Raw genomic sequence first — 27659 nt, 5'->3', positions numbered from 1 at the left:
GACATTCCAGGGGGAATCTACCAGTACCTGTAGGAAACAGTGGGCACTGAATGCTTTTGTCCATGACTCTGATTATTTCCTCTTCTTCCCTCCTCCTCTTACATGCACCTGCCAAAGGTATATCTAGCTTCATTCTGCCTTTGGGTCTGGTTTACACACCTTATGGCCACCTTTCATTTTACAGCTGAGACAGAGAGAAAGAAATCACATCTGATTCTTTGGCTGTTCAGATCAGAGGTCACTTGGGAGGCACCTTGGAGTCTCATGCACTCCGGCGTAATAGCAAAGAAAAGTTCATTTTGGGAGAGGAGGTCAGTTCCTGCCTTAAGGGGTTGGTGAGAATAACTCCACATCCTCAGACTCTTCTTTTTTTGCAGTCTCAGCCCAGCTGGGCCTGGTGTTTCTGATTGCCCTGCTGAGGCTTCGCAGGTGGTTTTGTTGCTGCATTCAGTTCTTTCTTCTTCTCTGTAGGCTCTTTTTTGCTTGATGCCTCTGCTCTATCCACCCCTTGGCCACTGTTTTCTGTGGCACTGGACATTACCTGCATAGCCAGCATTGGCTGAAGGGGCTCATTGCTCTTTTTCCACCTCCGGGCCCCTGACCGTGTATTGAACTCGTACATTCTGCCAGTAACTTGCAAGAACAAAAAGACAACAGATTAAAATCATTCTTGCTTTAGCAGATTAAGACATGACAGTTCTCAGCATTGAGACTGAAATGAGAAATGTGAAGCACCTAGAATTCAGCTGAGCTGGGGAGGTAGCCCTGAGAGGGAAAGCCTCATTTCTGTGGGGATCTGGGTGTCACAGTGGCTGCTCAGAGATGATGTTGGCTGTTCTGCCACTAAAAGAATTGTCTTTGCAGTTAGGGGAACAGGGATATTTTAAGCATTCCCAGTCTGAAAGAAATAACTGTCTTATCACCCAATAACTCTATCCAAGTTCCAGCCGCCAGGGATTAACATGGGCAGTATAACAAACACATCCATAGTTGTAAGGACAAAACTTCTGTCTTTAGCCATACTGAGCAAGACTATTGTATATGTCTGTGCCTATTTTGTCATGCCTATTTTGTTGCCTAGCAGAGGTAGCAAAACCTGCTTAGGAGCACAACATGATACATACATCTTCCAGGCCATGTCAGCTTATCTGGATTGACCAGGATTTTAAGATCCAGTGAGTCTTGGCTGCATGTGTTCCTTCTCCATTTGCACAAAATGCTTTCTTCCAGGCTTACCATCCACTTTGCCATTAATAGAGTTAAGTACTGTGTGTTTCGTACAAGTACACGATTCTCTCATATATATAAAATATTGTTACATTTGTGTTGTTTAGCACACATGGCTACCTTCCCTTGTCAGAAAGATTTCTCTCTCTATTCAGGTTTTATGGGTAATTTCTACTTGTACGTTAAAAGCAAGTATCTTGTCCCTCAGTTCGTTGCTACCTAGAGATAAGTAAAAGGAATTGCCATGTGCCCAGTGTGGTCGCCTCATGGTCTAACTCAATGCATGTTGCTAAACGGAGAATCAGGAGCTATAAAGGCAGTTTCTGTAATTAAACATTAGCAATGGGCGACAAACAAAAGACCATTAAGGCGTGGAAAGAAACTGTGGTTACATGTTACTAAATGTTGCAGTTTGTATCAGAATTAATGGTTTGTGACACATGAACACAATTTGAGCGGCTCAAGATGAAACTGGATCTCTTTACATGGTATTTTGTCTAAAGGCTTTTGAGGAGGGTGTATTAAAGCTGTCCAGATCAGAAAACAGCTTCTGACCATCCCTCTTAATCATATTCAACAGATGATGCCCCGGGAATTATTAAATCTCATTTCCAAACCAGCAACCTTTGATCCTCTAGGGTTTGTGATGAGGTGTGGAGAAGAGAAGGGAGAAGTAGGGAACACACATTTCCCTGCTGTCACCAGAGTGTGTTAGAGCTTAATGTTTGTGTCAGGCATGACACAAATGCTACGGCTCTGGATGACTGTTTGGATGGGCTCAAATATCCTGAAGTCCAGTATGGTCAGGCAGGTTTGTTGAGAAAGGAAGCCCCAGCTGACCTGCAAGAACACTGGAAAGCAGCTCTTGCAGCAACCTAGAGACTATTCATGTTTAATATATTACAAATGCTGTTGCACAGGGGTGAAAAAGCAGGGATTTTGGAGCCCATTCCTCTAGATCTCTTTATAAGTAGCAGGTGAGCTTGGACCTGGATCAAACCGGCCTTGAGCAGCCTTGTGGATGGGCTTAATTGCACAGTAGGGTCCCACTTGTTTGCCCAACTAGTACTGAAGTCTCCATGCCTAGTGTTTCCCATTAGCTCAAGGCTTCCAACAGCTCTGAGCCAGCTAATAAGAAACACAAGTTACAGGCACCTGGCTGGAAACTGGCCAGATGAAGCCAAGACTCAAAACAAGCCTGTCTTCTCCTGGATGATTTCTAGACCTATGGTTTCAGACCTATTTTCAAACCTATTTGTTAAAAACCTGTTTTGTCTGATTGTCACATTTTACCTGCACACCTGTTTTCCATGCTGGAGCCCTCAGCCATTAGGCACAAGGCTGGGAACCCTAATTCCAAGCCAAGCATCAAAGTAAGGGGCTCAGGCAGGGGCTGTGTTTCAGGGGAATGAGGTAAGCCAGATCAATCCTCAGTAAAACAAAAGCATTTTTCCTGTAATGAGCCTTGCTGCAGAGCAGTGACTGTCACCTGGGGAGCTGGATGAGCTCCCCAGCTCCTCCTGAGGTTTGTAGCCTTTGCCTTACTTTTGTTTTTGATCAGATATGCTCAGAGTTTGCATATCTGGAGCCTGGTGACACAGTACCCATTGTCAGCTGATGGTTTTCCTTTTTCACCCCAACAAGCGATCCCTGAGTCTTGGCTAAACAGCAGCAACACACTGTTACTGTAAGGGAGGAGGTTCATGTAGAAGCCAGTAACTCACCCACCCACTTCTCCAGGGAGAAGTTTAGGAGATGAAGGCAGCACTTCTGCAGTGACATTAATCTCCTGGCCATTTCCCAGACATGAGATGGGTGAGACCATGTAGCTATGGCAGCGCCATATTCCTCCTCCCCTCCCACCTTCCTGTACCTATGAATGTATCCATACATCCCAGTTTAGCAGAGGAGTAGTGAGCAGTCTGACCATCAGATGTGTGTTTTCCAGGGCTGTAAGTATATTCTACAATTACAAATGTTACTGAGGCACTGTCTTGATTTTCACTACTTGAAATATAGCACCCATTCTCCTTGGAAATAGCAAACCAGAAATACAAAAAGCCAATGTTAAACCATATTTAAATCAACTGATCCAGTTTGGTTCCAGCCTAATATTCATGTCCTCTGTTAATTGCTTTTTATTACCTGGGTCTCTGGCTTCTCCATCAAAGACAGTATTTATCTTTGTCATTGTCTGTGAAGAAACACAAAATGTGAAATGAAACCTATGAATGAGTTAAGTCAGAAGGAGAGGCAGTGACTTGGAAATGGTGACCTACATGGATGGAGGTGGATTTGTGTGACCTGTATATCGCATTCCTTTGGGCTGGGCTTAATCTAAACTGGCAACAAGAGCCATTTGTGCTGTAGGGTTTCATCATAGGATATTCAAAGGAGAATTCATAAGTTCTGACATGCTAAATGCCTCCATGTGTGTAACCACAAGAGGGTCTCCTCCACCCAGTGTAGGCTTGGGAATCCCCTCTGAAAAATTTGGGAGAGGGAGTTCACTAATCAAAGTGCCTTGCATAGATCCACAGAATATCCTGAGCTGGAAGGAATCCACAAGGGTCATCAAAGTCCAGCTCCTGCAAAGGACCACTCCAGGAACCACACCATGTGCCTGAGAACATCATGTCTATTTATGCAGTTATGCAGCCCTTATGCAATTATGTCCGTGAAAAGGAAGGAGTCCCAAGATCCAGGAGCAAATAAACATCTCCAACAGTGGAAACATCTATGACATTTTGCTGCAAACAGCTTATCAAGGCCAAACTCTTTACAGCCTGGATATGCTGGCATACTTTACTGGAAGCACTCAGGTAGGTCAGAGTTGGCTCCACAGGTCAGTGGTGTCTCAGCAGTGCACTACTGCTGCCAGTGAAGCTGGGGCACTTGTCATCCCATGTCTGCAGTGAGTCTCCCCGCCATGGTTGTGGGCACAGCCTGTCTGACCTTCCAAGTACAGCATTTTGCACTTGGAAGCAAAGGGACCCCAGTACAGGTGAGCACCCCTCACACCCCATCTTGCTTCCGAACACTGAGGCCAGTTGGGATAATGAAGTGCTTTGCACTAGAGGGCAATCATTTTTCCCTCGTCTATCATTTTTATAGACAAACAGATGTCATTCATTAAAGGATCCTACAATCATATTACATGATGGGCCTGGCAAAACTGGGGCTTCTTTTGAGGCCAGCAGTACTTACCATGACCACTTCTTTCTTAACCTTCTTCTTTTCTACAGAAAGGGAAATGCACACTGTTAATAATCAGAATTTTCTGATAGTGACTGTAGAAACTAAAGTCAAGATTTCCTCAAAGAAATAGACATTCCCTCCACTCAAATGCTGAGATATCTTAAATGTGTCTTATTTTTTCTGAAATGCTGTGTGAAAATCCACAGTTGCCAGTGACTAATCGAAAGACTAGCCTTGAAAAGTCAGTAATGAATGAATAGCAATGGTTATTAAACAAATTTCCCTTTCAAAATAATATGAGCAAATTCAGAAATTCACCTTTGGGAATATCTGAACTAGAAATGCAGATTATTGTCTTACACAAATGTTTGCGGTTGCAAAGTTTCTGTCTAATATCAGCTTGGAGACAAAACATGGAAGAGCAGCATTTTCAGTCAAGTAAAATTCAGATTGAAGAACAGTTTGGTTGTGTGTGAATTTACCACACTATTAACTCATCCCACATGCAAACAAATACAGCAGCAGTGCCATGGGCATCTTGACAGCATGGATTTGTGGATGATATCCAACTAATTGGTATGATTTCTTCTTTCTCACTCCTTGCCAATTTGCTTAATGTCCTTTCTTTGGAGAACTGTGTGTGGCCACAAATGTGCTTTGCAACCAGGTGTGCAAGACTCTGAAGTGCTGCAGGTGGATCTCAGCCTGAGCACTGATGGGAAAACTGTTCTGTCTGGCCTTTGCTGCTCAGCATTTGGGAACCAGTTTTCAGTAAGCAAAAAGCATTCACTTTTTGGAAACCAGCCAACACTGAAATGTCTCAAATTGGGCAACCAAGAGAATTGCTTATTTTGAGGGGTTTGTTAGCCCTGTGGTTTTTTCCATTTGGGAGATACTGACTGAGGAAAGGGGAATTACAAAAGCAGGGTCCTATTGAGCCCATATGAGCAGTGCTTTCTAGCAGAAATGTAATGGCACTGAAAAAAGAACAAGACTGCTTAAAAAAAATGCTTTTCCATGTGTGATCTATCTCCCTGCTAAGTTGTACAAACCCCTTTAAAAGCACCAATACTTCAAAATAAATCTTTATATATGTGAAGTAATGGTGTCCAGGGAGCAAATGAAGTGATCAGAGCACAGGGAATTAGAGTGGAGAGGACTCTTGAAGGTGCTATAGATGGCTGGGGTTATTTTTTAACAGATAGCATATAAATTGTGTGTGAAAAATACAGAAATTCTTTAGCATCCATGCCAGAATACCAGACAACTCTAAATTTGGGGTTTGCTTAAGAGTTAATAGATTTGAAGACTAAAACAGCCATGAAATCATTTTGTCAGGCCCCCCATAATTGGCCAGGATTATCTAATCTCAGTATCCTTCTACTGTGTCAAATTTATATCTAAAATTTTATTTACGGATTTTACACGGAATCATAAAAAAGGTCCTTTTTGAAGCATTAAAATATAGAAAAGAGGTACACACCTGGAGCATTTATCCTGTAATGAAAAGAAGATTAAGAGTGTAGTTAACAAATGTCATGGTTTTCCCTACATTAAAAAAAATCATTATTTTTATTCTCTTTCACTTGGCAAGAAGGATGCGTTTCCTTGAGTTCTGAGATTTGCTCGATTTATTTGGTTTCTGATTTTGCTTTCACAGAAAGCCTGCATCATTTACTGCTGCTCTCAAACAGGAAAACAGTCCTAAGCATTGCTCTAACACTTCTTCAAGAAGGAATGTTCTTAAAATAATAAAGTCTTATTGATGATAGCATTATGGATTCATATAATCTGGTAAAATATATTTCAGATATTGTAATTTTGTTCCATACTTGGAGGAAGATCAATGTTTTGGATCTGATGTGCTCAGAGAATACCTTTTAAATATTGGAATGTTGATAAATGTTTTTGAAAATATAAAAATTTCTTTTTAATGTGAGACCCCAGCTCCCAATAAATGATTTGATTTCCCCAATTACTAAATAATAGCAGTATCTCAGATTCATTTGTCATTTTTATCACAAGTTGTTAATGTCTTGCTCACACAATTTGAACTATTGTCACAGTCATATAGTAGTTCTTTACATTTAATGTAACCTCTAAATTGATTGATATCCAAATCCTGAGAATACTTGTAGAAATCCTTTTTTTTTTTTTTTTTTTTTTTTTTTTAATCCCAGCCACTTAAAGGATTGCTTATCTTAGCTTTGTGAAATACAAAGTCAATTTGGAGGCAGCCTGGCTCCAGCCCACTGAGAAGGCAGCCAGCAGGGATCTCTGCACTTCCCACAGTGACTCAGAGCTGGTCCCAGGTGCTTCCATGCCTTTTGCCAAGCATGAACACTTAGAGGTAAGCTTTATGGGCCAGAGCCTTGTAACTGGCTTGGTAAAACTCCAGGAAATCTGCAGAAGTTTTGCCAGAACAATGAATTTGGCATGAGCACCAATATTTGCAAACGACACTGGGATCTGCAGCTGAGAGGGAGGAAAATGCATCCAGTAACTACCTAGATGGGAGCTCCCTTGGGATGGGGGTCAAATACAAACCAAAACCTTTGTGGTCAGCACTGTCTGGCACAGGCTCCGACTGACCTTCATGAGCATAGCTGCCTTTAGAGGTTATAATTGTTAATTCCACTTCTACCTTCTGCTCTTGTTAATGTTCCTAAACCCATGAAAAAAATGCCATAGACACATTTCCTTGAGTCCATACCATTAACGCCCAGTATCGCTGTACCTGGTGTTAGCTTTCACTACAGTACCGCGCATAGCGCTATGAAAGATTTAAAGCATCGATATCCTCAGGGCTGAAAGGCCTGAGCCACCTCTGTCATTGCCAGGTGCTGCTGGGGACATCCCCGTGTGCCATCTGGGGGACTCACAGGGCGGTGCGGCGCGCTCTCCCTGCCGGGGGCCCGCGGGTGCGGAGCCGGGCCAGCAGCAGGAGCCCCAGGTGGCCCAGCAGCCCGAGGAGCAGCAAACTGCCGGCGGTGATGACGAACGGCACGTACCACGCCGACGGAGAGTAGAGGTTTTCCCTTTTTGTCACAACAGTGAAGCCAGGCTGTTAAAACAAGACAGGAAGAATTCCTCAGGGCTGCTTACTGACACCAACACCGCCTTTCATCTGGCTGAACTTCTGCACCGAGGCACCCGGCCCGAGCTTGCCCCGGGGCCCTGCAGATGATGGGCAGAGGGAGGTGGAGGGAGACAGTGATTCATGCCATGTGCTGCCTGCCGACTGCCAAGGCAGCTCAGATGGCTGGGATGGACCACTGAGCTCCTGGGGAAAGCAAAGGCAGGTGAAATGGAGCCCACCCAGAAGGAAAAGGGGAGGTTCCAGGTCACGTTTCAATATCATATTAAAACAAGCATATCGGGGTGGAATTTAAAAGCCTCAGGTTGCCTGAGAGGCACACTGTTGGAGGGCAGGCAAGTTCAGGGAATACTGCCATTACTGAGATAATGTTTTCTTGTTACCTAAGGCAAAACTGGAAGTAGGTCATCTTCACTGCAGTGATCATTCAGCCAGCTTTGCAAGAGCAGTTGAACCCTAAGGAACTTGGTTATTGTATAAAAAGAAATAGAACTCTTTCTTTTTCATCCAGTGACTTGTTCCAGAAGGAAAAACCACACTTCCTGAGCAGTTGTGATCTCCCACATCTTCCTGAGTGTCAGGAGACACTTCTCTGAGCTGGCACACCACTTGGTGCTAGCGGCTCATTCATTATGGTCCCAACATGAAACTGTCCTCACACATTTCAGAAATTACTCATTTACTCTACCTGATTCATTACCTAGTGTGGTAGTATTAGTTTTGATTATCTACTGAAGTTTTTATTTAATTTTCTGTAAGACATTTGTAATCACATTGAGTATGAAACTGAGCAGAGCATCTATTTCTTTACAGTTTAAGGATAATTTTAAAATATCCTATTTAGTCTTATCAAAAAAAATATAGAAATGCTCAAATAATCTCAATATCACCACTTCCACTTTATCCTCACCTGGACTGAAGTCACGAGTGACTTTTTGTGATGAGGCTTCTTTTCTACACTACCAGCTTTCCAGTTTCTGACTCACTGAGTTGCTGCACTGAACACATGTAAAGAGTAGCGAGGGGAGAACTTGCTGTAATGGAAGTGTTCTTCTGGAAAATAGCCTGAAAGTGGAAGGCTGATATCTCTGGGGAGACAGATTTAATGCTGTGGTATGTGGTTGAGACTGTTTGTATTTGTGGTAAAGCACGGGAAAGAAACACAGAATAAGTTTATTCAGCTTAACTTTTCATTTCCACATCAAGTTGGGAGAGTAGAAGGCAGTAAAAAAAAATAATTTATTCCTTCCCAAAAGAGCATTAGATAAGAACAGGGTTATTAATCAGTCTGAAAATTTGGATCTAAGCATTTCATAGCAAAGCAACCAGACTTTAATGTGCTGTTTGCAGGATCCTTTGGTTCTGGCTCAGTTACCAGAAGCCTCTAGAAGACCTAGACTATTTTACAGCAAAGCCTCTTTTACCACTTCACTTGGATACTTGTATTTTCATTTCTGCACCCAAGAAAGAAAAAGGTAATGCCATCTGCAGGCAGACAGGGAATGGATGGACTGTGGATGATGGAAGATGGTGCAGGAAGGCATGAAGGGGTGACTGGTACAAGGACAGGGACAGAGTGGTCCGTACCCACAGGCTGTGTCACATCTACAGGCAAGACAAAAGAAAGCTCTCTGCACACCCTGCACCAGCCTGATGGAAATCAGGTTCAAAATTAAGCTGGTAAGGCAGAGCTCAACTGGGATGGCTGTGCAGAGAGGTGAAGAGTATTGTTGGAACATAGGCCCACAGCTTCACAGGCTGTGCAAGGTTAGATCCCACCTGGGCTGCCAAAAGCCATGCAGGCTTCCTCAGCTCAGCTATGGACCATCGCATGGGCATGGAGCTCAGGAAAGACCCATCCCATCCCTCTGGATTTGCTGTCTGAAACCTGCTGAGACCTCAGCGACACACTGAGACTGTGCAAAACTGCTTCAGCTCCTGACATGCTGGTCCAAGTTTTACTCAACAGTGACCTCAGGTCTGGAAAAGACACACTTTAAAGTGATGAGGATTTCTTCTTGTTGTTATTGTCTGTTTCAACTTTGACAGCCACAGATTAGTGTGCTCCAATGATAAAGAAGCACACAAAACTGCAAGGCAGCTGGGGGAGTGAATATTTATGAATAAAAAAAAGAGGTAGTGCAAAATGCATGAGGTAATTTTAAGGTTCCAGGCAAAGGTTAATCCCTGCTCTTTCCTAATTAATAAAGCTGCCAAAATCTTTAACTTTCCAGTTGCATGGTAATGGCAGCATGCCCAGTCCTTTGGCTTCCTGCCCTTTTTGTTTTAGAAACTGAAATACAAAACACATGTTATGACTCTGTACCTGGGACTAATCCTTCATGACACTAAGCACATCGACCACCTCTGACTTCATCATAAAAGCGCTGGGCTCAGAACTTCCCAGGGCTAGATGCACTCTAGGTTTTTGCTTTCCTTTTGCATACATCTATCTTTTCTTTACTCCTGTGGAGATTACTCCATAAAAGAAATGCAGAACTGGACATAAGTTTTAAGTGAACTTACCGTAGTGGTTGTGGCAGTAGTTGGGTTTGGGATTACTCTGATGCTTAAAGTCACTGTTCCAGTTTTAATTAAGTGTGTTGTTTTATCCCTGGCAGATACTAAATTGTCATCTGTTATGTGGACCCGCAGACTGTAAATCCAGTTTGTATCAAGTTCACTCTCATAGTCAAACCTTGATGCAAGAATCAGATGAGATGTGTTGGAGCCAGCCCTTGGTGAAAAGACGAAATGATTGTTCTCATTGCCTGCAAAAGGTAACACCAAAATGCAAAAAAAATTAACATTAATCCCACATTAAAGTAAATGTGTGTAACAAGTGGTGAGGTGCGGTGAAATGTCAATGACAAGAAGGGCTCCTTGATCTTCTTTGTACCATATAAAATAATTCAAAACAATACAGTCATAAAAGCATTGCAGTCCAGAATAAGACCCTCTATGGGGTCATAGCAGACAGGAGGCTGTGGAAACACTTCAGAGACATAGAACACACAAGAGGACACCTGAATGACCTGAACTTACAGCCTGGGGAGAGCCCAACAACACCCAGCTGTGGTAATGACCCTGCATTGTGGTAGGGCTCATTCCACTGCTGGGGTGTCCCTAGAGTGTTGCTCCAGCCCTTCCCCATGGCTTCTTCATCTGCCCAGAGACAGTGGTCTTTGAAGAAATTTAATGACTCAGTGACATTCATTGCCTCCAGTGCTTTGTCGGCACCATGGGGCAGGGAGGAGAGTTCAGAAAGGTTGGCTCCTCAGCCCTTGCTTTCTGTCCATTGTAGCTGGAGCTGCACATGGCCCAGGCTGCAGGCAGACCAGCCCCAGCTGTTACAATCTGGACAGACCACACATACAGCAAATCAGAGCTTTGAAAAGACACCGAATGTGATCTGGTTTTGCTCTTGTGGTCCCATTGAGATCAAGAGTTGACATGTGATTTATTAACACTGCCATTGTATAGATTCATGTGTCAATACCATGCCTACAGAGCTCCTTCTGTGGCACCAAGGGGCTGCAGTAGGACAGAGATTCTCTCTTTTGATATCACAGTCTTTTGCTGGCACCTGGTCAATCTGCTACCTACTTCACAGCAGTCACCTCAGCAACAAAGGAATTGCTCCAAGAGAGTGTGTTTCCATTTTTGTGAAGCTGAGTGTCATCCCATACCACTGCAGTTCTCCAAGTGGATGCAACTGATCAAAAGGTTCAAAGAAGGATTTTTAAAATGAGGGTTTATGGCATACAACATGGACCTACAACATGCAGGTTTGAGCATTTGTTTTGAACAGCGCACCAGCATCTATGTGATGATGAGATACGCAGAGATGCAGAACTTTCCATCATTTCTCAAGATTTACTCAGCTGTAATTGGAAGGGAAATTTGACATTGCACACCATTCCAGCTCATTCTTCTGAAGTTCTTGTCGACTGTGTAATTAATAGCCTATTAATTAATATGGCAGGCAATCCAGCCTCGCAAGGGAGCGCTTCTAGCTGCTAGCACCAGTAGCACCAGTAGCCAGCTTGTGGAGAGAGGATCAATGTAATGATGTGCAGAACTTGTGGATCACAGCAAGCCCACCATGAAAAGTAGCACACAAACTATGTTAGATTTTTGTTTATAAATGTAAGTGAACTACCAGCATTCACTATTTTTTTTTCACTGTTCCCAGCTCGCCCACTGTGACACTGTACCTTCATTAATGAAGTAACGGAAAGACCTGGGATCAGAATCACGATCATGACACTCAATCCTGAAGCCATTAATGTTGGTCCCAACGGCTAAATCGACTGGGATTTGGAGTGAGAAGTAATTGGGTGAACAAACTGGTTCTTCATCATTTACTTCCAAAACATTCACAGTTACCTGGAAGAAAAGAGCAATAGCAAACTGAAGCTGCTACAACGTGCTGAGACATTTTGTTAATTTCAGAAACTGTTTGGTTTTGCCCATTTTGTTCTTTTGGTCAACAATGTTGAAGAGCAATGAAGTCCCCTTGCAACCTAGTTTCTGCTAGAAAATGTCTGTGATCATTTGTCCTTCAATTCTTCTTGTGATCAGCTTTCTTCTGGGAACAGGTTCCGTAACATGAGCCATCTTCCAAAAGTGAAGGGTTTTCAAGCTGATATATCAGTTTGAACAACCTGAATTGTGTTACGGTTAAAATAATAATAGTACCACATAATCATTAAACTCCCTTCCAAAACTCTCAATTTGCTTCACAACCATTTGTTAGGCTTCTTAGCATATTTAATAACCATTTAGAGTATGATCCATGGAAGGAAGTGTGTTTATAGACTGTTTCCAGTGAGAGAGAAATGCTGATAAATAGCCTCCTGCATAGGTAGGAGCACCCTGAGTAGCACCAGATGTGTTTGATGTCTTCTGGGATTAGCTGGCTGAGAGATAGTTTACCCTTCCCAAAGTTCTTTCTTCTAATGTCTGTTAGTCAGGCAGCAGATAAGCTTGACATTGTTAAAAGCTTATGTTGCTAAATTGTCATTAATCATCACCTTGAAATATTATAGATGGTAAAGAGATTAAATACATCCTGGATAGCAACACTATGAGTGGTGTTGGCTGGAATGAAAAGCAAGCCTAGTACCTGTGTCACCCCCAAGAGATGTGTAAAAATCAAATGTAAAACTGTCATGAGGGACCAAGTGTGAAGAGAAATCAAAAGAAGCCTGTCTCTGAAGGACACTGGAATTCTTTGAAAGAAGTTACTATAAAGTACCTTTGTGGATATAGCATCTCTACTTTTTCTTCTGAATAAAATAAGTCTGGGCATAAAACCTAAGCCAAACCCTGCTGTTAAAGGTTATCTTGTACCTGGCATGGTCTTGGCTCCTGCCAGGTAGCACCATCAAGGAAAAAAGTAGATCATGGCACAACTCCAGCAGGCCAAGTGGACACAGCTACTGGGCTGGCCCTCTGACACTAACCCAAGAGGCCACCCAAGCCCTCCTCCCACCCACATCCTCTCTGTACCATTCCATGAAAACACAACTCTGATATGCTGCAACACAATTCTCACATTACTTTGGACACTTTTCAGGGAAAAAAAAAATTACAAATAAAATCAAAAATATGTTAGAGGGCCAAGGGACACTACATAGATTCCAAAAAGAATCTGCCACTAAGCATGGCTACAATTAGGTTGTGTTACCTGGCCTCATGACCCTGTCCTTTTTGTATTTTCTAGTACCTCTGTAGCCATAAAGAGTAGCTTAAATTGTCTAGGGCACAGAAAACAATTTCACTGTCCAGGTAAAATAAGGAAAAAGGTCTGAGAAGCAAATACCACAGTTAAAAATATTAAAATAGTATTTTATCCTATTCGTGAAAAATAAACCAACACTGAGTGAACAATAACTCTTTCATCTGAGTAATATATGACTGGGCAAGGTTGCACTTGTCTTTTACAGACCCAAGTGCTTTGCCCTGTGTCTTACTGTTCTTGCTAAGAAGAAGAGAGATGTAGGTAAAGGTGAAGTAGTAGAGTGGATTTACTCACCGATGCTGTTGTAGACTTCTCTAGGTCTGAGGCCTGTACTATGAAAACATGTTTCTGAGTTGTTTCGTAGTCTAATCTAGCTAAAATTCTCACATCTCCTTTTGTTGGGCTGATCCAGAACATATTTGTGTAATCCCTGTTGCCAGCTCCAGCTACAATGGAGTAAGTGATGACATTGGGTGGCCAGTCCTTGTCTATGGCATGCACTCTTCCAATGCTAGATCCAACTGAGAAACAGAAAATCCCTATTTCATTAACATTTAAAGTAACAGAAGGTACAGATGAAACTGAACTAAAGATTCAGTTTAGAGTTTTTCACCCAAGAAAATTAAAGCAATGGTGTGATAAGCACTGTTTCCTTATGGTGTGCTATGCCTCCCCTGTGCATGGACTGCCAGCAGTAAATACCAAAACACAAGAGCATGTAGAGAACCCCAGCAGAAGTGCTCCATGGCTGGGCCAAGGGAGTCCTCACTCATCTGTGTCAGTCTGTAAAGTTTTCTGTGCACCACTACAGTCCCCCCAAAAGGCTAATTTAGCAAGAGCAGAAAGACAGTCTAAAACAAGACATCTGAGTTCAGTTCCTGGCGTTGCCCCAGATTCCTTGTGCAACTGCTGAATTTGTCTGTGTCTCAGCTTCCATCTGTACAATTAGAGTTTTTGCCAGTTTAGTCTATTTAAGGGTAGTAGGTGGTTGTATGGTGAGACCCTAGTTGAACTGGAACTTTGAGCCATTTGCTTCATTTACATATATGAAAATTCATTTGGAGCAAAAAGGCACTTAACAACATGACAACATTATTTCTATCATTTAGGTGCTACTTACTGTACCTTTAGTAATTTCAGAAACACTAAACACATAAGATAAATTACGGAAGACAGGAGAGAATTCATTCACTGGCTTTATCCTGATGTAAATGTAGATGATATCTGGAAATATAACAGAAGATTAAATCATAGTTAAGTATGACTGTGAAATTTTTTCATGCATATATTCAAAATACATATGGTATTCCTCTCTCCATGCTGTTACAGCACAGAAAACTATCAAAAGAAATGTAAAAGGGATACTTGCTTGAGTAGTTAGGATGGGCAGTATCTTGCACTCTGACAGTCAAACTATAAACTTCAACTCCTGGATTAGCTGAGTTTTCTAAATCAATAGTTCCAGTCATCTAAATAGAAAGAAACACAATCTTATTTATACCTCCATACATGAAGTCACAGTACACATGATGACAATTACTCTTTTCAACGTTCTATAAGTGTGGTTTGCTCCCTGGGTCTATAGAACAGTTCTATAGGAGTAACACAGGCTAATAGTCAATTCCAGGATTGAATTCCAGGCTTTTTCTACATGCTCCCACTTCTGCCAACAAAATTTCTTCCCCTTAAGAGCAGAAAGTTTTTTAATAATTTGGGTGATAAGGTCTCAACCTTTTACCTTGTCAATTCAAAGCTTGAGTAATGAGCTGGCTATTTACGCAGCCTTTCTTGGCTCAACAATGATCTGCAATGGCTGACAGTAATAGTTTGAGCCATTACTTGAGCTCATGCTTGCAGACATTAAAAAAAAGGTATCAGGTCCAGCCACGAGTGGAGTGTTTCTCCAGGAACCAAGTTGTTACTAAATGGTGGCTTGCATAGGTTAAAAACCTAATCTTCTGAGCTCTCTGTCTTGCTGTGGAAGCCTCATGAACTTCAGGTCAGCAGGACTAACACACAGGCATCCACTGCTGGCTGTCTCTTCAGGGAGATTCCTGGAGGAGCAGATTACTTGCTAGAGTCTGTTACATTGTCCATATATAGAGATCAAAGGCTTGACAACAATCATATCCTGTGCAGCAAGGAAAATACTTTTTATGTTGGCAGATGAAGCAGCTGAGGGCAGTTCTTATCGACAAAGAAACCTCAGTTCCAAAATTAAAGTAAACCATACAAAATCATTTTACTGCTCCTGTAGTGCTCCTGTCTTTTAGACAGAATGCCTATTTTTTGTTGTTTCCCTTTTTCTGTAGTTGCCCACAGTTCTTTTTTAAGCAAAACCCCCCAACCATCATTTCACATGTCCAAGCACTGGGGTTCTGGCCAAGGCAAGCTTGCCAGCAGCTATCAGCATAAGGAATCCATATTTTGATATGCAAAATCACAGAAGTGCAAATCCTACCACACTTTTGTGAAAATTTGCCACTCAAAGTGGTTTTACGATTCTGACCAGTTACTGAGTTACTGAGCATGAGATTTCTCGAGTATTTAAATTCCTCATGCTTTATAGCAAGGATCTTCCACAGTCTGTCGTGAGTAAATGGGCATGAAATGGCAACAAATTTCTCTGTTTATCCACATCAAAGTTGGTGCTTTACACTCCCTAAAAAAGAATATTTTTTCAACCATATCTAGCACATTTATTTAAAATTGAAGAAAACAGTTTCTGTTCACTAAATTCTGTAGAATCCTTAGAAAGCATCCTATCTAGGGGTATATAGTTCACAAGCAGTCAAAACAGTCATTCTCCACATCATACCTACAGTGAAATGGATTACAGCAATTTTTTTCTTCTACAATAAATTTAAAAAATCCCTTATATTATTTCGTAGGTTGACTTCTCTAATGGGGTTTTCTAAGATAAAGCCACAAATGACTGACCACAATTCTTCCAGACACAGTGGACTCCAGAGAAAAGTTATTGCTTCCAAAACCAGATAATCCAGTGAAACTAAATTGGTTGTTTGATGGATCAACATCAATATCTTTACAGTAATTTCTAAGATCAACAAGAAATATCCCAGGAGTCGTATTTTCATTTACTTCTTTCCTGTTAAAAACAAACACATTTCTTGTCAAAGCAACTTATATTTCTCCGTTTGAACTCTTCATATATCACAGGACAAAACACTGATTTATTTTTTAAGTGACATCCTAGATCTAAATGTGCAACAATGGAGGAAGCAACCCAGAATCTGACCCATGTGTTCTGGTGGACAACAGCCCTGTACAATACGCAGGTTAATGATAAATGTCCACTTGACCCTCCTGCTGTAGGTCTGGGGATGTGCCCTAATCTGCACACTGGTCTGGGGCAGCAAGACAGCACCAAGGCAAGGAAGAGATTCCATACCTGAAGTCAGAGGGATTGCATTCTGGTGGGTTGTCATTGACATCATCAATAATGATAGTGATCTCATGTGTGTCATGGCCACTGCTGAAGCCATCCTCCACCTGGACTGTCAGTGAGATGTTAGGATGAAGCCGCAGTGGAAGCGCATCCCGGTCAATTCTCCCCGTCACCTGCAACACTCCAGTTGCTGTCAGAGAGCAGCCAGAAGTCAGACATTCACCATGGAGGGAAGCAACAAACAGTCATGGTGTATGTGCAAGAGGGCAGGGCAGCTCAACAGACTGGTAGCATAAGAGGTTTTCTGTTCTGTGCAAATCATGGCTGGTTTAGAGGTGGTTTTGTTGTTGTTGTTTGTTTGTTTGTTTGTTGTTTTGTTGTTGTTGTTTGTTTATTTGTTTGTTTTTAAGTGATACAAAATGGCTCTGAACATTCTGGGTAAGATTAATGGCTAGATACCATCGCTGAAAAATATGCCTTAGGAGGCCCCAGCAGGGGGTTTGTAACGCATTTAGGTTTCCCTTACTCTCAAGCTTCTAGTGCAAGCCAGAGTTGAGTGCATTCACAGAGCATCAAGGACAACGAGCTGCTAATGCCTGTGCTGTCCTTGCTCCCTAGCTAGTAAGACAGCTTCACTTTCCACTGTTATCATTCAAGCATCCTTCAGCACCTCCAAATCTACTCACACATCAACAGAGCTGTGACAGACTGTGCCAAGTGCTCTGGTCAGACACTCACTTTATACTGTTTTTTCACTTGTGATAGCCTCTGTCAAAAACAGGAGAATTTTATGGCACAGTACAAGTACTATTCCCAGAGAGTACAAAGGAGTTAAAAGAACAGAGCATAGATCCTCTGCATTTTGGAGTGTAATTGAAGAGGAAGGCGGTGATTCAAGGCCAAAGGTCATAGGGAATCCAAAGCTTTAAGGGTCATCCTGATCCCTCACAACACTGTGTTGTGTGGCACTTCTTACAACTGTGATAAACAGTTCTAAAGCAATAGCAGACAAGGAGAAAAGCTGTCACTGAATGCCAGCCCTGGAGGAAAAACCCCTGAGGAACAAATGTACAGACCCCAGAGAGCATGAAGAAGATAGGATCACCATGAGACAGAGGACTCTTTTGGATGATCTTGTCTGAGGAGGGTCGTGAATGGAGCAATGAACTTGAGGTGTAGATTCACTGTGCACCTCAGTGCTAGGGAGGATTTCAGACAGGAGGGAGAACATCATGGTCTAAATACCTGCAGCTGTTTCAAGAGCCCCAGAAGGGTCACTGTAGTCCTCAGAGATTAAAAATAAGTCAGCAATCTTACTTCCACCCAAGGAACCATCACCCTTCAGCCACAAGTCAATATTTGTCAAGATATCACATTTGGTCTACTCTCTTCAAGGTATCTTACCAAGTCTTGGTTAACTGACCGAAGAATTTGACCCTAATAAGGGACTGAGCATTCCTTATTGCTATAGGGAGCCACAAAATAAAGCAAGTCTGTTTAAAACTAAAGCAAAAATAATTTCTCCAAAGTAGATGGGGTTTTGGGGTTTTTTTTAATGTTTTAGATGTCAGAAATCACATTTTTGTTTGTCTGACCTGGGTTTATGGAAAAATGTCTGTCAGATGACTGGATGCTGTAGAAAAGTCTGCTGGGAGAATCTTCATCATCAGGATCTTTAGCTGTTATATTGGCAACAATGGTGCCTGGGCTTTGCTCCTCTGGAATCCTGTAGATTCTTTGTTTTCTGCAAGATAAAATTCAGAAAAGCATGCATCTTGTTTGTAAGGGCAGCTGATTACAGACTTAGCTGAGAAGCCAACTGTAACAGCAGAGCGATGGCCATGCTGGTCTCAGAGATGGCTATTTGCATGTCTGGATAAATATCCCAGTCATTTCTTCTGCCAGCTGGACATGTAGAAGCAGCTGAACTGGCATGTGTTCATAAAGCATGACACAGCTTCACAAGTAAGTGCTCTTCCTCTGCAACTTTTCCACAGTTCCAAAAGCAATTTGACTTTCACAGAACGATGGAAGTTGAAGAGGTAGGGGGTGATTAAATCAGGCCATCCCTCTCCCTACAGAGCCACCAGCTCATAAACCCATTTGTTTAATTCCTTCATTTTGCAAGAGAAAAGCAAAAATTACAATAAGTAATGTAGTTAATCATCTCTTTGAATGAATGTTGGAGCCTTCTGGGGGGCAACAGTATTATAGAAAAACTGAATTGTTGCTGCAGTAGGCCAAGGCAGGAAGGAGCACTCTTCTGAGTGCCTGACAGATGAACATGCCTTGAACTCCCAGCAGCGTCTGTCTATCTGATACATTTTACATTGGGAAAATAGTTCTCTGCTGCTGTTGTTTGGTATGCCAGTGCTCTCAAATTTCCCATGAATTGAGTTTTGTAGGTCAGATACAGCCTGACAGGAAATTGGGCAGGATTGCTTACAGTGATTGCAGTTTGATGTTCACACAGGTACTCAGGTGGACAATTTCAGTACTTGAACCACATGCAAGAATAGACATGAGCCATGACACAAAAATGGTGCAAGGAATTTCAGAAGACTATTCATATTACTCAAACACACACGAACACACATGTGCGTCTTGATTCTAGAACTCAAAGGGAGTTGAAGGTCCTCAAGAGTTCAGAAAAGCACTAGAAGTGTGTTTCAAGACTAAATACTTTTTGCACTTTTAAAACATTTTATGCTGCCACTTAGGTAATTGACTGGTCTGTAGTTCCCAGTACAGGAAAACATGAGTCATTGTTCTCTGAAGATACACATCATGGGGCACTTAGCAACTGGAGCAGAGAATTGTAGAGACAGAACAGAAGATCCCATGCCTCAAGATCTCCACTTGGAATTTTAAGATGGTTATGAAGACACAGTATCTTCAACTGTTCTGTCAGTTCGTATGAAAAGAGGCAAGCATAGAGGAGAGAAATCACACAGGGTTTTCCCAGGAAAATCACATAGGGTTTTCTGGTTACAGCCAGAAGAAAACATGGAGTTTTATAAGCCTGTTGTGTCAGTTATTTATGAAGTTTCTATCTCGGCGTTGGATCCCTTCCTTCCTTGCTCTCCAGTTGCTCCCAGGGTCATGCAGAAAGAAACAGATCTCGCTCACTTCCACAGCTTTAACTGGTTTTGGCCCAAAGTAGGAAACTCCCTAGGCCAACTGGAACCCCAACCTCTCTGGGAACAGCAAATTCACCATAGCTCCACCCTCACAGCCCTACCAACCCTTCTGCAACCTGGTCATTATCCCATCCCCACCAGATATTTTGGGGAGAAGTGGGATGTTATTGAGCACACCCCCATAGCACCAGTACAGATGGGGAGGAGTTGGGGCCACTTCCTACACAGCTACGTCTGGGATGTGTCCTGCTGTCCATCTGTCTGCCACCTGCCAGTGGCTTCTGACAGGATGGTTCAAGCAGCTCTTTTAGTCACTGCAATGTAATTGCAAAGGAAGCATATGTTTGTTTTCTTGTCTTCTCCTTTGTTTTCCTGACTCCACAAGTTTTCCACTGATTTTAACAACAACAATTTCAAAAGCCTGAATGCCAACATAGTGTTGTGAACATGAAAACCAGATGTGCTTGCATATACTATGGGAATAATTAAAAAGACCCTTCAAAACTCTGTTCTTGACTGCTATGATTGGGGTAAAATAAAGGAGGTTTTCTAACTCCTCAAGTTTCCCCAGGTCTTACCCCAGCACTAATTATTACAGTGAAAGGAAGCACTTAGCCCCAGCATGTAGCTCACAGGCCATACATGTGCATATTAGGGATAGATCATGAATTGCAATTTAATCTAAAATTCTTTACAAGCTGAGCTGCTCTTCTTGATCTGTAGTGTCAACCTAAAAGGGAGAAGATTCAAATACCAGACTGTATTTGTGCCATAGGAGTCTTAGAACTTATGTTACAGATTCTCAAATCACTGCAACTTTCACTAATTCAAACAAGAAGATAAATATTTTTAAAAGCTCTTACAGCACAAGGATAATACACAGAAATGGCAACATTAGGAGGCAATAATCAGTCAAGAACACAACGTGCAGTCATTGGCGCCGGGAAGAGGATTCCTCCTGCTTGCAGAAGTGCAGTAATATGGAATGAGCAATTAATGTTCTTGTTTATTGCAGATGTGAGGTTCAAGCATTAAGCAGGTAGCAAAAACAGCATCAACAACAACAACAATTCATACCTATTTCTAACAATTAATTCTTTTATTTCTTCAGATTCTTCACCCCTTTATCCATCAAGGTCCAGATCATTAGCCCCAGCCGAGGAGCCATGCATTGCTCTGGGTCTAGACAACACCCAGAAGATTGTTCCCAACAAGTGGCTGGAACCGCCTGGCATGGCCCCAGGCGCTATCCTGTCTTTGCTTTTGCAGAGGTGGCAGGAGAGGAGCCATCACAAATATTCTCAGCAGGGGCTTGTAGAGTCTCACAATCAAGACACACAATGACAATACCTTGAATCCCATCAGTGTCTCATGCAAATGACAAAGATAAATCAACAACAGAGTCAGACCAACTGTAATAATTGTCAAGCTCCTGCTTCAGAAACAACCGTCCATTGTGCTCTGCACAGCAAACCAGCTTGCTTGTAACACATGCGTATTTGTTCTCATTTTTCAAAATTTTCAATATATCCTGACTCCATTAGTCTTCAAAAGCTATTTCTGACTTGTGTGTTATGACACAATTTCCTGCTTATGACACAGTAAGAGACAACAATGTTTCAAAGATCACCAGGATTGTTTACAAGTGTGTCTAGGAAGGGGAAGACTGATCAAAAGGGAGACCATTTTATGTCTAGACATTTCTGCATGAATGACACAATTATGGTGAAATGCACACCTGTGTAAGGAGCAGACTCTATATGATTCACACCGGGTGAAATTAAGCTCCTTGTCTGAACTTGTCCACAGATCTTTGCATGGCTTTAACCTCTGTAAATGTAACAAGTAAAACAAGCTTGTTTGGCTGTTCTTAGCGTGAAGGCAGAGCCTGGAAAACTTTCAACTATTAAGAATACAAAGAAGAATAAATGAGGGACATTATGAAAGCTTTCCAGTATAAGAATAGGAATCATAACAAAATTAAAATACTTTTTCCAGGAGTATTTTGTTGTCATAGTTATTTGCCCTTACGTTAAACCCTCCCACTGGTGCCAAAGCAGTAAACCTGAGAAAACACTTACATTTCGAGTGCAATAGAAAATTTTTACTCACGTGGTAAAGTAAGGTCTTTCATCATTGATGTTAACTATATTTATATTCACTGTTTCGGTTGAGTTGAGTCCATCTGGATCTGTCACAGTTATATTTAAAAAGTAACTGTTAAATAAGAAAAACAGAACAGGAATCATTCTGTGCATATCAGAAAACATTTATCTGAATACTGTAAGCTAACAGGCTGTGGGAATAAAATACATTCTCACCAATGTGGATCTTTCTCATAATCAAATTCTTTTGTGGAAAAAATAGCTCCACTTTTCGTGATAGAGAAAGGTACTGTTGTAGGGAGCAGTAAATACTGAAATGAAAAGAACAAGAAATTAGTCTTTTTATCTTTAAACATACCTCCATTCATTCATTCCTTGCCTTGTAAAACAGAGAAAGTTACAGAGGGTCCCTGCAAATTTGCACCATGCAAATAACCTGCAAAAGCCACTGAGCAGATCTGTCCAAGGATGTAACAACATTTCTTTATTTGCAGCTTCTTATGCCTCTGATGTGCCAGGGGTTAGGAGGCACTTGGAACTTACTGCTATTGCTTTGGAACACAAAGCAGAGTTAAATCCCCCACAGCTCTGCTTCCCTCCTCACCAGCTCAGTTTGACTGGACAAAGACTGACAGACCTCAAGTTAATTGCTTTCTTGAATAACACTAAACATCAAAGTAGCATCTTCGGGTTCAGTTCTTGAATGTACTGCATTTTATAAAGCCAAACTAAATAAAGCAAAGATACAACATAATTTTTAGCTGGGTGCAGTTACTTTCCCCCAGCTACCAACTTATCATTTTCCACAAGTTTTTCTGAATATCAAGGTATTTTCATTTCAGCCAACACATTTTCATAACTGAAGATCACAGTTTGTCCTGGGATTGTCAAAAACCTGATATTCATTTACCTTGTAAGTGATTTCCTTACTGTCTCATTTGAAAGATTTTACATTGTGATAGAGAAGGTTAAAATTTTTATTTACTTTTAGTCGCTCTCATCTACAAGAAACATTTTGTAAGCCTTTTTAAAATTTTAAATTCACAATTTCTACTGGCTCTCTGATTAAATGTGTCAAATTCTGCCTAGTTTTGGAAGGCTGAGAACTTAAAATAAAGTTTTATCCAAACATTAAGGCTGGTTTTTCTTAGTTTAGTACTGAGAATGCTTCTTTTTTTACAGAATAAACCTTTTCCTGTGTTTCTGATAAGGAAGGAAGGTGTTGAAAGATGATGGCAATTCACATTTCAGACACAGCAGATTGTATAATCTCTGGAGTTTTTTGTTTAATACAACTTACTCTGAGTTTCACATTTTCAGGATCAGCTGCATCAACTTGGTAAATGCGTCCTGGAGGCGTCTTTTCCAACACATAGATTGTCACAGCTGCATGGATATAAGTGTACTCAGTGTTATCTCAGTAAAAGTACAGGACACAGCAGCAAAGAGACTGATGCACTGAAGCTGTCAGGGTGTATTACTGCCTGCTGCATCTTCTCACTTCACAAGTGTAATTCCAAAATAATCACAAAGATCACAAATACTCAAAAGATAAAAAGAAACCAATTACCTATCTGTAAACAGGAAACAACCACCGCAATATGAACTGTCCCTTCAGAGGAAAGACTGATCTTTCCTTACCGCCTGTCTTGAGCTGTTCACAAGTTATGGAGTAAATTATGCATTTGGGCTACATCTTCCCATCTTTTTATTATGCAGATGGGAAGAACACAGTCCTGTGCTAAGTCTTCATCACCATCCCCTTCCTGCCCACACCCTGTGCCCTGCCAGGAGAGCTCAGAGCACTTCCTCTTCATTTCTACTTTTCCATTACACCTGTGAAGTAGATTAGTAGTGGGTGGTCAGCACTGACTTAAATGTTTGCTTTTCTAAGGCTGATAATTCAGTGCAAGGTATGTTTCTCTCCATGCCAGGGATTCTCACAGCTGGGCTATCACATACTGGACCACTGGCAACAGGCTTATCTCTCCTTGGGTAGAGCAATTAACAGGACAACAGATCTTTAGATCACATTATTTGCTTTATGCCCTTTTGTGTCTGCTGGATCTGCTCTTTCTGGACTATTAATTTCCACTGTGACCCCTCCTGACTGCTGCTCCTCACCAGAGCACTGGGAATCCCAGAGCATTGTAATGAGCTGTTCCCAGAGGACAACAATATGAATACAAAGTTTAATGAGAGGGAGATGCTTTTTCATAAACAGCAAATGTGCAATTAGTGTCTAATTGTGTCTGGTACTGTTAACTAAAGCCACACAGTTAGACAGATCAGACATCTGTGCTCAACAATTTATGGCAGCTCTAGCTGAGAGTTAAGCTGATGCCTTTATTTGTAACAAGCTCCCACGTAGTGTGTTTCATGCTGTGTCGATCCCTCTAAGTGTCAGATTTAATTATTATTAGATTCCAGTGGCACCCATGATAAGCAAGACACCAGCTATGCCGAGAAGATGACACAACCTCCTTCCTGGGGTATGCTAATTTGCTTTACAGACTAAGTATTGTATGGATTCAGGGATGTCAATGTGTTCAGAAGGCATCAGTGAGGAGGGCTGAATATGAGCAGGCTGCTCTGAACCCATCCCTGTGCAGCAGGCAAAAGTCAGGCTGCAGCCTGTCTTCACTGTTCCAGTGTGGTCAGTCTCGGCCTGGGGAGTTAGCAGCCAGTTCTGAATATCTGCCACAAAGGGACCATAATTTAGTATTTTCAGATTTTTTTAAACTGAATATTGAAGTATGCTTGGCCATACAGCGGTGTTAGGACAGCAAGTCTTCAAACAGGCTCTCAGTACTTTATAGAATGCATGTGAACACATAATAAACAAATCGTTGTATTCTGATGCATCTGGTACAATTTTTGCAGGTCTTCTTCATAAGTAAAAAAGTAAGATGAGATCTCTTGGAGAGTAAGACAGTTATTTCCCATCCTTTCTATTGATGGCAGCATCAGTCACATCAGGTACAGCATGACATGCAAAGCCTGCACTGGCCACAGCTGCAGTCCAGGCTCTCCAGCCTCATTCCCAAGGCTACTGCACATTCCTTCCCCTTCCATCTTTGCCCCTGATCTAAAAGTAAACTTGGTTAACATCAACTGCCCCATGTAGGAGACAGAACTCTCTGCCTCTTTCCGTTTGTACCACCATAGATCACAATCTCTGAGGTCTCACTCTTAAGACTGATTTTAAACTTAATTTCTCATATGAAGTCTCAAATGCAATATGCAGATATAAAACATCTGCAAAGCAAGGTTTTTATGTTTTCCCACAGAAATTCTTGCACATACAATATGCATTCATTTATTTATCTTGCTTGTCCAAATCAATCCAGTTTTCAGCAAACTATAGAAATATGTACCCATACCCAATGGTTATAACCCCAGCAAACATTAATTTTCTAATTATAAAGAACATATGTATTTATTGGTATATATATTTTTTTTAATTCTTCAGGTCCTTCAAAATGGTTAAATACTTTTTAACAAAATTTCAAGAAAAATAAAAGGGCATTTCCTGAGGTGAAGCAGACCTACTCTTTGTGTAAAACAAAGCTCTGGTAAAAACAGTGTCCTATTCATCCCTTGTTTTCCTAAAGGAAAATGCCTAGACTGCTTTAGCTACAGGGACTGTATGAGCTCAATTTTTTTTTAAGCTGATGTCATCTTTTCAAAGTCTACCATTATCTTACTTTGAATTGCCACATTTCCTCGAAATACAGGATGTTCATTTTTATCTTTTACTTGAATAGTCAATATGTTAAGGTCAGTTCTTCCAGCTGTATCTTCAACAAAAATCTGCAAATCAAAGCTCTTTGGCATAGTTTCATAATCTAGGACAGGGTTTCCGGTGGTAATAACCTGAAAATAAAAGATTATTATTAGCACATGATGCAAGAGATGAAACTTATAGTCCAAATGAGCAAATACAAATAAAGGGACACTTTCAATCAGTAAAGAGGGAGTGTTTTAGACAATCTTTAATTTGTTGGCACGTTTCTCATCAGTGGCAAAAATGCGACAGAAACAGAGTGAAGAGATCAAAATGTTGTGACTTCACCGAGTAAGTCAAAGATCTTTTGTGTGAGGAACAGTTTGAGGAGGAGACAGCCTGGAAGGAGCCACCCTGCCTCATAGGCAGTGCTTTGTCTTCAAATTCAGGACTACATCTCTCAGGTATGTGCCTGGTGTTTTCCTTTTCACACTGTGTCCCAGGAGGGTTCAAGGTGTGATGAGACTGAGAATTCAGAGGAAGCCTTGCAAGACACAAGGGCAGCTTCACCTTTTCTGTGAATTAGGAACATGAGGAGGAAGATCTTTTAGTTGAAATAAGGAATGTGGAGGCAGGAGACCACATAGTCTTAACAGCTACCAGAACCTTCCTCGCGTAACCTGTCTCTGGGAGAGGACTTGCAGGAAAACCACAGAAGACGGGAGCTTCATGGGTACATGTCTGAGAGAGGCACCAGAATTATTTGGGGAAAATGCTGAACTCAATGAAAAAAATAACATAGGCCTTGAGTTTTGCAAGATTAATAAGGCAAAAGTTTGCTTTATTTTGTTTTAGGGATTTTATTTCAAAGGCTTCCAGCTCTGCATACTGCCTCTTAACACAGAAAATGTACTACGTAGACATTTTGTAGACATTCTATGAAAAAAACATAAAATGTAATCATTCTGGATTTAGAATGAGCCCAGAAAAACAGGAGGATGTTGGATGCCTCAATCTTCACTGCTGAAACCAACAATAAAACAAGATCTTTCCTTTCTTGGACGAGAAAGGAAAAGGTGACCGTTAATTTTTTGTGTGGCCAAAAAACTGAAATTTGAACAGAGCGGTAAGGTGCTGCAGAACTGGAGAAGGAGAACAGTTGGGGCTCATGAGTGTGTGTGACAAGTAGCATGTCAGTGTATTTACAATACTGCAGAATAAAGGAGACTGAAGAGCATGCAGGAGAATTGTGAAATAAATCCTTGGGTTTGGCTGAGATGCTGTGGGCCAGAGGACAAACACAAGAGTGATATCAGCACAGTTAGAAGACAAAAGTCAAAACAGAGATAATTAACAAAGAACTGGAGGAGAGTGAACAGAAGCACAAATGTTTTGTGCCTTCTGGTACATAAAACAGCTGCTGTCTGGAACCACATAGATTTTTTGTTACAATACTGCAGGAGAAAATAACTGTCCTGGATGGACTCCTTTCCTCCTATACTATACAGAAACAGGTTTTCCATAAAAGTAATGCTAACACAGAAGAAACATTCTAAAAATCTTGTCACAACAGTGGAAAGCTTGATGTTCAAAATAATTGTTTAATGGAGATCTAAATACTGTAAACACATACAGTGAATTCAACATTTTAAACTGTCCAGTTCTAAGCAGAAGTTACGTGTTCTAAGCAGAAGTTCACAGCCAAATATTTTCATTGGTGATGTAACTAGCCAGACTAAATGTGTCTAAATACACATCTTGCACCCTCCTCTAAAAAGGTAGTGAAGATGTGAATCTACATGGTCTCTTTCTAGGTTGCTTTTGAACCTTTTTGGGAACAGCATGCCACAGGCGTAGGCTGTGAGCCACTATTTGCCTTTCCTTCAGGTAGGAGCAAAGCTTACTGTACAGGCAGCACTGCACATACTTGAAGCAGCTGCAGGCTTCATGAAAGGGGATCTAGAGCCACCCCTAAACTGTCTATCACTTGTTCCACATGAGAATTTCACT

General features: G+C 41.5%; 1 protein-coding gene across 1 annotated transcript in view; it reads right to left on the bottom strand.

The window, feature by feature from the left end:
* Positions 1-317: 317 nt before the first annotated feature.
* CDHR3 (cadherin related family member 3) overlaps positions 318-27659 on the bottom strand; it is a 32799-nt gene continuing 5457 nt past the window's right edge. The window contains exons 3-19 of the mRNA XM_066182878.1: positions 25630-25798; positions 23223-23308; positions 22139-22233; positions 21930-22034; positions 18273-18421; positions 16681-16867; positions 16209-16377; positions 14638-14737; positions 14394-14492; positions 13563-13789; positions 11740-11911; positions 10049-10293; positions 7308-7489; positions 5909-5922; positions 4435-4466; positions 3373-3421; positions 318-633 (exon numbers count right to left, since the gene is read on the bottom strand). Of these exons, the coding sequence (XP_066038975.1) occupies positions 380-633; positions 3373-3421; positions 4435-4466; positions 5909-5922; positions 7308-7489; positions 10049-10293; positions 11740-11911; positions 13563-13789; positions 14394-14492; positions 14638-14737; positions 16209-16377; positions 16681-16867; positions 18273-18421; positions 21930-22034; positions 22139-22233; positions 23223-23308; positions 25630-25798 (2334 nt within the window). The 3' untranslated portion in view covers positions 318-379. The remainder of the gene's footprint in view (positions 634-3372; positions 3422-4434; positions 4467-5908; positions 5923-7307; positions 7490-10048; positions 10294-11739; positions 11912-13562; positions 13790-14393; positions 14493-14637; positions 14738-16208; positions 16378-16680; positions 16868-18272; positions 18422-21929; positions 22035-22138; positions 22234-23222; positions 23309-25629; positions 25799-27659) is intronic.

Source organism: Chamaea fasciata, unplaced genomic scaffold, assembly GCF_029207755.1.
Source record: "Chamaea fasciata isolate MVZ Bird 193981 ecotype frontalis unplaced genomic scaffold, bChaFas1.0.hap1 SCAF_5, whole genome shotgun sequence".
Classification (NCBI taxonomy): domain Eukaryota; kingdom Metazoa; phylum Chordata; class Aves; order Passeriformes; family Sylviidae; genus Chamaea; species Chamaea fasciata.
The sequence above is the reverse complement of the archived record's forward strand: the minus strand, read 5'-3'. Positions and strand labels throughout refer to the sequence as shown.